Genomic DNA, 11,874 nt, shown 5'->3' with positions numbered 1-11,874 from the left:
TTTACTACTCTAGCACACTCATTTACAAGATGAAAGGTGTGAAATCTGTTTACACAACTGTGCAGCAAACTTCTGTGTGGCAGCTCAAAGATGTTGCTGGAATATTGTTCTCAAAACTGAACAAAGATCGACGTGAATGGCACTCAAGGGCACAATTCTTTTTTTTCCTCATACCATTCCGGCTCACACATCACTGCTCTCAATCTCTGCCCAGTTGAAGACATTAATTAATTTAACACCTTGGAAATACAAGTTTAGTTGGATTTTCTTTAATATAAAATGTAGCAGTTATCAAGAATAATGTAAATTCATACACCTTGCTTTGTAAACAGCATTTCATTTACAGCAAGAAATTAAAAACATTCTCTGGAGACTGTACAAATCTGATCAATAAAATAGATGACAGAGGGGTAGCATATGTAGCTGTGAACAAGTAAAATAATAAAAAAAGGGAAATTCATCTGATACTAAATTGAATACAAATCTAGTGGAGAAGTTAAGGATGAGGGATGTCCCATTTAAATGTGTGTTACCATTACTCAAAAGCATAAACACCCTTATTACCCTTTCTAAAAATGGAAAGAAATATATAATATATAAATATCATAGTAGGTGGAAAAGGTCAAAATAAAGGAACGAAGAAATGTATGCAACCTAAATTGGACATGCAGTTAGTGTATGATAAAAAAAATCTAGGAGGAGTTGAATAGTAAGGTTGGCCAAAGTATAAAAAAAAAGTTTCGGGAATAGTTTGAGATTGTGGAAAATATTATTGGCTTTCTTGCCAAGAGTTAAATGAGAAGAGTGATACCACTATCATGACTACACGTTAGAGCCAGAAGGAATTAGCTTAACTTAGCATACAGACTGGAACCAGGGGGGAAAAACTGTCTCTGTCACTAAAGTTAAAGAAATACGTGTAACAGCAACTTTAAAGCTTACAAATGAACAAATATCTTGTTCATAAACAGAAACAACATAGAGGTGCCAGTAGGCATCTTTTTGGACAGAGCCAGGCTAGCCATTTCCCTGTTTCCAGTCTTTATGCTAGGCTAAGCTAATTGCCTCTTAGCTGTAGCCATATATATCGACATGAAAAGTTGTGTCGATCCTTTTAACTCACTCTCGGTAAGAAAACAAATCAGAGGGCAGACTAGTGTAAATATTGCTCTTCATCTGATTTTTACTTTCATTAGCAACAAAGAACCAAGGATCTACCACGGCTGTAACATTGTCATTGATAATACAGCCAGGATTACTGAGCAGCTGCTTTGAAAATCAATGTCAAAGTATTTCTATGATAGAAGCTTAAAAAGTAAAGTACTGAGTAAATATTAGTACATTAGACTGGGAATGAGAGACTCGAATTAGCAATAAACTCCTAATGTTCACAAAGTCAGGAGCGGCGACTTAGCATTTCTCTAAGTTAAAATCCTAAGTGTGCTGTGGACCCTCTAGGCATTTTTATGTGAATAAATGTGTTCAGTTCTGGGACTTTAAATAGCAAAGCTGTTATGCTGGGCACCTTCATATGAGGGTTGGCTTTTCAAAATGCTCCTAAATGGAATATCTCACAACTAAATAAAATGGCTCTCTATGTGCTTTGTATGGGGAAAACTAGACTTGGGTGATGAAATCAAAACACTTGACTGAAAGAAGAGATGCCTCTAGATTAAAAAAAAAAAAAAAAACTGTCAGAGAGGTGGCTACAGCTGAGATAAGGTTGCTCTAAAAATCAAGATATGTATACAAAAGGTATGCAAAAAAACACAACTGGAGGATATTAGAAAATATATTAATTTCTCTTAAATAAAATTACACTTACTGCCCTTTCTTCAGAGTGTACCTGACAATGTTTTGTTTGGAGTAACAGTCATGAAAGCATGATTGAAGCACAGGAATATAGTAAGACAGAAGGCAAATGTGTTTTCTTTTCTCCCCTTTTTCCCCTCAGATGTGTTCTTTAACAGACATATGCATGTAAGCTGTCCCCCAAGAAGAAATATGTCAGTCCCTTTGGTTTCTAATGGTTTAATGTTATAAACACACTAAAGATGGAGTCCTTGTTGGCGCGGTTGCTGAGGTGCTGGCAGGGCTGCTGGCGCTGTGATGGTCCAGGCTCGTTCCACATTCTGGTTTGGACTGAAGAGCTCCAACTCGTGGCCATGGTTGTGTGACCCAGACTGAAACACAGATCAATGTCCAAGGCTCATATTCTAGACAGACGCCCTTAACCTCAACCCTGTCAGATCTGTTCAGACCTGGAGATCCACATCCAGACCACAGCTGAGGTCTAAATCCAACCTGATCCCAGGCAAAAGCTTATTTTTAGCTCAGTGCAGCCCAGGTATGGCAACACTGCTGTCTGATGCTGCCTTGTTTTATTCCTGTTACCCCCCCCCCCCACGCCCGCCCCCCAACACCAGCCACAGCAGACATAGAAAGATAAAATCCTGCATATTTTTGTCAAAGCCCTTCCCTTTTCTACTTTTACAGTCTGTGTGGATCTCAGGAGTGAGTCCAGCTGACTGGAACCCAGTGAGTCTCCGTCTCCACTTTCTTAAGTGCCAACCGCAGCTCGCTGAATGCTGTAGAGAGATCATCGTTGACTATGACCTTATCAAACAGATGGCCATATTGAGTCTCCATCGTTTGGGCAGTTTTCACCATCTCCTGAAAGTCCTCCTCCTGCAGTGCATGAGAGAACAGAGAGGAGAAAAGAAGCAGAGATATATGCTCAAACCAAAGGCCAAACAGTTCATTTCAGGCTGCCTATCTGCTGCACGGAGAAAACACTGGCCACAGTAAACAAGAAGGAAGATAAATTCACATACTGTTAACACAAATTACATGGCCTTGAACACGCAAATAAACACAAAGTGGCCCGTATGGAGCCCGTTATAACCTCACAGAGACATGGTACCCACACATGAACCCTGGCACAGACCATGCACTAAAACCTCTCCATAAGACAACCTGACCTCAAGGAATTTTCATAATTTCCTCCATCGAATACACACGGTTATCCAATTCACAAAGAAAATAAAATATCCTCAAAATAAGCGAAGGACAAAACAGAACCATCATTTCCAAAACACAGACATGTAAAACATATATTATTGGCAGTCTGGATTTTATATGTGCCATGGAGAAATGACAGCTTGTGGTGACACAGGTCCACTGTGAGATGTGGGAGCTCAGACTGTGTGAACCTGCTGCACCCTGCATTGGCAGTACAGGCCAGCAGAGATACAACAGATGATCTCATGGTAACAAAACAAATAATCTATATCTAACATGGAAAATATGTTGCTGTGGTCAACAAAAAAATTACACTTAGAAATGACAAATTATTATTATCTTGGATGACAAAGGCCACAAAGAAAGGGATGATGAGGCTTCAGAAACTACAGTAGCTAACCTGACTTACTATCATTTGACTCTCTGAAAATTGTATTTAAATGTCGTTTTTATATTTTGCTTTCATGTTTTATGTAAAGCGCTTGAATTCCCTTGATTCCCTAAATATGCTTGGATTATTTAGGCAGGGTCTGTAACATAGACTTGGTGTGTTTTTGTGGTAACTGACTGAGCCCACACAAGCAACGCGAATTGGGCTTTAGAGGGCTTAGGGGCAATGGCTGTTAAATTAGGTTATACTTTACTAATTAAGTGGGTGAAGTGATGAGCTAGTACACAACATATTACGAGCTAGGGTTAGCTTTGATGACTAAATCTATTTGTTGTGCAGGTTTAGTGAGACATCCATTTAAAAGAGTGTGCCTTATCAGCATAAGAAGAGGGAGCTTCATAAAATTGTTGCATACTGACATGGAGGCTTCCAGGTGGATGAGAAGTTTTCCAAGTAAATGTGCAAATCAGTTGTCCAGTGTAAAGAATAAAACCACATGCTAACTGTCAGAATGAGCCAAATGACATATTTTTAATCAGGTTGGAGGTAAATATTGCCTATCTGTGGTTCCTGTATTCACAGATAGAGTATTCTGAAAGACCCCACGTATCTCTCCGCGGTGGTCCCCCTGGGGCTTTCTGGTTTCAGCTGTGTGGGCTCTGGCTGATCCTGACCTCAGAGCACCAGCAAGGCTAAAGTGGCTGCACTGATTTAGCCTTATGTTTTTACTTGGAACACTCAACTTTAGATTTCTGAATAGATATGGTTTTATAGTGAACCCCTTTGCCAAACACACAATTATAAATACACACAGATGCACATTTATGCACAGAAACTCAAACAAACATGCACACACACACACACACACACACACACACACACAGGCAGGATGAAGAGTGTGTGCATACAGTGTGTACGCACATAAACACGGCCTCGTTAAAGTTTAAAACTCCTAAACGGCTCAATTTTTAGAGACGCTCCTTCTAGCCAGGACTTACTTCAGAATGTTTCTGGTGGTTTTCCGCTTCATAATGGATTCGCTGCGCAGCTAAATATAAACACTCACTCGCTGTGACAGTCAGTAAAAGCCCTGTCTGCTTCTTTTTTTTTTGCCGGGCTGTCTCGCGTGTATCTACCTTACAAAAATCGAGCCACGCTTTCTCAGTCCCTATTGTCTTTTGTGAGGAAGATGTGATGATTTTATCTGCCTGTGTGTTAGAAAATGACAGGGAGAGGACGGGCTGTGACGAAAAGACGGTGCAGAGAGGGCAGATGGTTTGTTGGCTTGTGGAGAAAAGTGGGACTATATTCTCTATCATCTGGACCAAAGCCCGCCGCAGGACTTCCACTGTTGGACCAGGACCTACAGATGACCACTGTCTGCCAGGAAGACAACTCCTCTGACCTGTCCTGGCTAACTAAATGAACCTCGGAGACGGAGTGCTATTTTGTATCTATGATGTTTCCATGTCCACCAGCAAGTCTCTGTGTCTGCCTCTAGTAAGACCATTCCAGGTAAAGGAACATTAATCACAACAGGAAGCGGCTTAAGGGACAGCAACCTGGGTGGAGAGATGGAAAGAGAATCAAGAAACAGAGTAAGAAAATAATAAGATAGATGTAGGATTAAATAAAAGGGGCAGAGAGATGAATATAATAAAAGTAAAAGAGGCAAATGGAAAGCTGAGTGGATATTCTTGGCATCCAGTGATCCGTGCTCGATCGCTCTCCTCAGAGGGCAGTTTGAGCTGATGCCACTTCTGGAGGGCCAGACTCGGGAAGAAAAGCACCGGGGACTCATTTATCTCCACTGCCATTAGATTGCTTAATTTCCACATGAAGTGATGTAGCGTCTTGTGCCTGTTTAAGCACTTTTTTCTAGCACAGATAAATGGCGTTCACTGCACAACATGAGGCTATCGACTCTCAGGTTGGTTTTACCACTGGTGTGTCTCTGTTACACATTTTATTCGAAGTGATGTTTTTATGGCTTGTAATTTTATTGTTTTCTTAATTATATTTATTATATGTGTGATTTTACTGTGTCCGATATACTGCAGATTCTGTCCAAAAAGGAACGTTCCCCTTATGTGGACTATAAATCTTTTCAACACTTTAGTGGCACTAAATGGCATGTGTCAGCCTCAGGTATCTTCTTATCCCCCCAATAAAACACACCTGTCCTCTCTATATTTAAATAAGCATTAAAAAAACAAACAGATCTTCACAAATTAGTTGTAAATGATTGTGGTATATCACATAATGTGCCATTTTCTGGACTTACCACATTACAACAATTCAATTCAATTATGCATTAGGTCATCCTGTTTTTGCTTGTTTCAACTTCATCCTTCGGCTCCTTTTTTGAAAACTTTGAATCATCTCCAGCTAAAACAATGAGGCTAAAGGCAGAGCGCTCTGCTGAAACAATGAGACGACTGTTCCTGAGCCTTTATCATTAAAGCAGACCTGTCTTTCTGACAGAAATACAGCTGGCGGTGAATAGAATATGTCTGAGACGACTCACCCGACAACAGCTTCTCTTTCAGAGCCATTAATAGCAAATCTGAGGTGGCTTATGTGCTGTCACTGTTCGTGAACATTTACACAGAACCTGGTTTGTTACCTGGCTAAAATATGCCTCCTTGTCAAACAGTTTTATAGAGGTGTATTTGTATTACTTGAGAGAGTAGCAGAAGCTAATAAAGGGGCCGTGAGTAATAGAAGCAACAGCATGGATTGTTCGCAATACTCCTGTTTCTGACAACTAAAGCTCATTGTTCTCTGCACCCCTGCTGGGAAACGAGGAGCAGACGGAGACAAAATTTTATTTCACAGTGTGACTAATGCAAGCTGACTTTGTGTCTGTATGGGGTTTTTAAAAGTTTGACAGTGAAGTAAAACATCTACGAGATGTTCTGAGTCTGAGCCGACCTTCAGCTGTGACCTAGCTGCGTGCTGTACTGTATGTATGATGGCACCTACAGGTGTGTTTGACTGAACACAGCCAACATGCGAAGCCGGTGGATGACTCTTGGGAAAGAACTGCGCCGTTAGCCCGATCATACTGACTCGCTAATACAACTATAGATCAAAACAGGACATCAGCTTCTCAGTGTAAGAATAAGATTCTGTGCACTAACTTGCGATTCTATATTCTTTCAACCTGATAAGATTTAGCATTTAAGGTGGGTAAGCTTAAATCTTATTTCATGAGACCTGGTGTATTTGTGTTTGTAAAGTATTATGAATGTGGTAAGTTTTAACCAGCATTTTGGCCTAGGGGTGGGAGTTGAAGGCCAGTGGAGGGGAAAGTAAGCGGGAGGTGTGGAATATGTAAAATTTTAGTAGTCTGTATTATTTGCACATGTTTTCAATCAAGAAAAATATAAAACATTCATGAAACTCCAGCAGACGCCTGTTCACACCCCATCACCTCCTCCACTCTTCCCTTTCTTCACTCATCCTTAAGATGCTAGTTTGCGGTCAGCCAGTCTCCATGTCTTTGAAAGCATTGTCTCTTTCTCAGCTTCCCTCTCTCTTTATGTTTCCTAACTCCTGGTGTGCCATCAGGCTGTCGCGGATGTGTGCTGACCAGGATCTTGGCCTTACCGCAGCCTGAGGTGAGCGAGACATGCGAAGCAAGCGCCCGGGCTCGGTGGGGCTGGGAAAACCATCATCCACCCCCACCCCTCCACCCGGCAACTTCACAGCAGCGCCAAACGCCAGCTAATTGGTTTCATCTGTGTCCCCGTCGGGCTTGGATAAAGGTGTGTAAAGGATGACCTCATCAGTCACATACTGTGCACACAGGGTCCAGATAGTGTTTCTGTTATTTCTTCTGCTGCTAATCTGTCAGCTGTAAAGCCATGTGTTGGTACAGTATAACACCATCACATCGTTGGACTGTGTGTTCCCCAGCTACATCCTTCATATCCTCATTTTTTCCCCAATATACATGTCAGCATCTTATACAGTCATTGCATGATCCCAGTTTTTGACCATAAAACTTAATGAATAAATATTTTTCACTGTTTGACTATGTTTGGACACTGCTGTTGTGAATTTGTTCCGTCCTGTATGTTTAATATTTCCCTTTATCTGTCCTTAATGTATATTCTATTACCTGTATCCTGTTATTTTCTGCAGTGGTAATACAATTTCCTAACAGGGGTCATTAAACTTTCATTTAACTTGATCCAATCTGAACAGCCTTTACAAATCAAGTTTCATCAAGTCTGTTAGCAGCTCAGACATATTTTGAATTGATTTCCTGTGATTATCTAAATCAAGTCGAACCTGACATCTGGCACTTTAAATAACTGTAAACAACATGTGTTGATCAAAAACCTTCTCATCACATTCTCTTACCGTGAATGGCTTGGCAGATGCCTTGTCGTCTTTGCCTGATATGATTTTGGCCTTCTGTCTGGTCTCCCTCAATCTCTCAATCGTAGGAGGCTTCACAAACACCACAAAGGGTTTAAACTCTGCCGTCCGCAGGTGCTTTATTGTCTGAACAAAGAAAAAGGAAAACAAATATTAATGTCAAAGTAACCTCTGACAGAAATACAGTCACTGGAGAAGAAAGTCAGGGTTTTCTGATTAAACGGCAGCGGACCAAGATCCACTCAGACCCAAAAAACCAGACTGGGCCCTACGGCGGGTGCGCTGATCGCTCAGAGGAGAGGAAAGAGAGCTGGAAAAGGAGGCATGTTGGCCCAGCTTGGACTTAAGGCTGCTCCTATAGGTCCAGTCTGAGCGAAATGTTGGCAAAGCGACAGAAATCAGTGACTGTCGAGCCCACATCTTTACAGAGACCTGCCTCATCAACATCCCGGATCAAGTACTCGGCAGGTGGTCCGTGTTCCAAGCTGTCAGCGCAAGACTCCAGCCAAGATGAGAGGAGGCGGACTCCGTGTTTCCAATAGATGATGCTTGGTGCTCAAACACAGTCAAGATAGACTCGGTTTCAAAGAAAAAAGAAACAAAACTAAGGCTGCTATTTCAAAGTTAAAAAAATGTGTCTTTTCCTAAACACTTCCTTTACCTCGATGAAATATTACAACGTTTTGAGACTGGATTACATAAAGTATGCTGAAGGAGATAAGAAAGGAAGCATTGGAGCACCTTTCCTTAGCGTTTAGAGATCTCGACCAGCTGTTATAAGATTGTATTACAGAGTCCATATCGGCAGATGAAGTTTGCTTAGTTTTCATTTAACTGTAGATGTTCAAACTTTCCCTGATCCTGCGCACGTCTTGTTCACTTTTTTGTTTACATATTGTATCTAAGATTTTGCTCTAAATTTTGCTTGTTTTATTGATTATGAAATTAATGGATCCTTAGACCTCTAAAGATTGAGAGTGAAAAACATTACTGTTTGGCTAACTGGGTTGCTGAGTTTTAAGGGGTCACAAGCCAAAAAGCACATATGGTTCTTCTAGAAGACAGTGGAGGATACAATTCTTTCCACATCTGCTCAGCCTTCTTGTCTGTTGTGACAATCACATGAAACACCACCACCAATCCGGTTCTCAAGAGGTAGAAGAGAGGTCAGAGTTGGTTAGTGGTGGCGTCAAGCTACAGGCTCTCCTCTGGTTCTGGCACCATGATCAGGGCTTCTCACTGTGCTAATAGGCAGTGCATACAAATCCACAACTGATAGGAAGATGGAAAAAAAAACCAAAGGAGGGGCAGGAAAAGAACCACTGGGAAGCGTTCCTCTAAGCTCTCATCAGCTGCTTACAGAGTCAGCATGGGAGCAATAACATGCTTTGACACTGCTACTGATCTGACCCATCAGTCAGAAAATGAACCCATAGTGGAGGTAGGGGAAAAGACTATTGGTCTAACCAACATCACAAATGTACGCCAAAACTCCTTCATACGCGAATGCACAAGCACCCACATGAGCTTTCAAAGACTTTAGCTGAAGGCTCTGGGGCTGACGTTGTTGCTCAGGCCGGGGTGGTTTGAGAACATGCCAGGCTAATCTATATAATGGCGTATTTGTGCCTGTGTGTCATTATCCACTGAGCAAAAACAAACAGAGGAACTGGTAGGGCAGAGGCTGGACGATACAGGACTGGCCCTGGATTAATGGGAATAGCGCTCAGGGGTTTGGGCTCAGTGACAAGCCGGCCATTTGTGTGGGGTATGATCGCCACCACCCAAGACACATAAGCCAAAGAGGAAATCTTCAAATAGAGGTAATTAGCAGTAATTGCTCCCCTTAAAATGCCCCCTTTAAAACCCGCTTCGGTAACCTAGTAAGCAGCCAAGGACTCATGAAAGCCAGGGAAGAGAGAGATCTGCTTCTGAGATAGGTAGGGACAGAGGTGATGAAGGGCTAAAAATACAGGGAATTGAAGGATGGTGAGATTAGAACGGGATGGAGAGGAAGGATTTGAGTCACTCACATGGGGCTGGACATCCAGTAGGCACACTTTATTCTTGGAGAGGACGGAGCGTATCGAGTCTAGACTTGTCCCGTAGTAATTCCCTTTGTACTCGCCATACTCGATGAACCTGAGGGGTGATGGAAAGAGATTGAAAGATAGGGGAGATGAAAAGATTGTTCAGCAGGAAAACACCTTTTTTGATAATTTTTGTGCAGGGATTAGTATCTAATGAAACACTAATGTCCCTTGTGAGTAACATCAGAATCTCATCCAAATCTGGTTGACTGTCGCAGCACACTCCTGACATTCATCTTAGAAATAATGCTATATAAAAACCCTACAAATCCACAGAGACAGGAGGATTACTCTTTCAACCACTGACAGATCTGAAGATAGTATTCTCTAGCAGAACGTAAAAACCAGACGTTTTGGCCGAGTGTGATTTTATATAATCTCCTATGCTACCCTTTCAATCAGTAACACCTGTTTGTTCCAGAAAGACCACAGAGCCCCTGAATGCCAAAACCTTCCCTCCTTTAATCCACAAGTATTTTACCTCAGCAGGCAACTGTGTGATGCACAGGCAAACAAACACTTTTCCACCAGATAATCTTCTCTCTTTCACACCAATTAGCTGTCATGAAAAAAAAAAAAAAAAAAAAACCCACCAGTGTATTTTTAGCTGAAAACAAGGAGGAAAAAAGGCAGCGAGGAGAGTAACGAGGTGGAAAGAATTTGAAGCTAATAACAGTGCGTGGTATGCTTGCAGTCTGCTCATGACGAGGGTCAGACAGAATGACTGCCTCTGTGTGACTGATGCCATGTAAAAAGAAGGTTTTATGATAATTGCCCGTGTTAGAATATTTTTTAAAGGAAGGGATGCTTAAGTCTCTAACAAACCTCATATTCAGTTATGGAAAATTCATTTACGAGCTTACAGTAGCCCATGTTTAAAAACTCACACCTTGCATTCTGCGCTGTTTGTCGTCAGAAGAGAAGGTTTATAGATTACAGTAAGACATGCCAGTGGAGGTTTGGCTATATTAAGAGTATGGATTGTTGCCATTTTGACACAGAACAGGGCTTCCCTTGGGAAAGTTGTTCAAGCTAAACACACGTTGTTGTGGCCCTTTTTATTTCTGTACAGAGCGCATTGTTTGTGCTGCATGCAATGAGGCACAATGCAAACAAGTTGATCTCACTCCTCGTCGACTTCGCTGCCTTGTAATTTCAGCGTGGAGTGTCCCACGCATCCACCCCACATCACAGTTCTGTCACTCACCCCTCCGACTCCCCAAAAAACATTGCATGCCTCGATCTACACCGCAACACAGCCTAAATATACAGCTCCCCCCCTTTCCCTTCTTCAAGCTGCATGCTCTGACACTCTATATGCACACACCACCCTAGGCTTCCCTCTGTCAGTAGTGGATGTTTGTGTGTGCGTAAATGTTTTGCAAGTGCACCCTACAGTGTATCTTTTCCCCCCCCTTCCAGCTTGTGTGAGACCAGCAGAAAGGCATCAATCATTCTTATGACTATTACAACTTGCATTTCAATTTGTTGGCCACAAATGTCATGGCGGGCTGCGGTGCGGATGGATTCAGAGAAAGCGCCTAAGGAAAGGAGGAAGCAGAGACAGGAGACCTTGGGGCCACTGTCTGGAGATCCGTTACCAACACAGGGCTCGGCCCTGTCAACACCAGCTCACACTCGGTTACAGAGACACACAGACGACAGCAGGGAGGCTGTGTTTTAACAGTGGCAGCAAGCACTGGACCAGTCAGACCGCTGCACTGCCTCTTAGTGGTCCACAGCACAGATAGAAAAGGATTATGTTGTTTTCAGGTTTTTTGTTTTGTTAAACTTTGAAACAGCAAACACTACATTAAATATTTTACATACTTGATTGGAATACATGCAATTCCTTATAATGTGATTAGGCCTAAAGATTAGTCCATTAATCCAGTAGTTGAGGTCAAAGGCCGCCAATCATTTAGATTAATTACTGGTTTATGTCATTTATAAAGTAAAAATGCTAAACATTTGCTACTTCCA

The 11,874-nt window shown here is 41.9% G+C and overlaps 1 protein-coding gene across 3 annotated transcripts in view; it reads right to left on the bottom strand.

Annotated features, from left to right (window-relative positions):
- Positions 1–247: 247 nt before the first annotated feature.
- Positions 248–11,874, bottom strand: part of mpp7a (membrane protein, palmitoylated 7a (MAGUK p55 subfamily member 7)) — a 150,674-nt gene continuing 139,047 nt past the window's right edge. For all 3 annotated transcript variants that reach the window (XM_038723941.1, XM_038723944.1, XM_038723945.1), the window contains 3 exons: positions 9,835–9,943; positions 7,784–7,927; positions 248–2,688 (listed from right to left, as the gene is read on the bottom strand). In XM_038723941.1, the coding sequence (XP_038579869.1) occupies positions 2,509–2,688; positions 7,784–7,927; positions 9,835–9,943 (433 nt within the window). In that variant the 3' untranslated portion in view covers positions 248–2,508. The remainder of the gene's footprint in view (positions 2,689–7,783; positions 7,928–9,834; positions 9,944–11,874) is intronic.

Source organism: Micropterus salmoides, unplaced genomic scaffold (genome assembly GCF_014851395.1).
Source record: "Micropterus salmoides isolate LMB-PRFRI ecotype aquatic unplaced genomic scaffold, ASM1485139v1 Ms_hic_scaffold_1, whole genome shotgun sequence".
NCBI classification, from domain to species: domain Eukaryota; kingdom Metazoa; phylum Chordata; class Actinopteri; order Centrarchiformes; family Centrarchidae; genus Micropterus; species Micropterus salmoides.
This window is presented reverse-complemented; position numbering and strand designations above follow the sequence as displayed.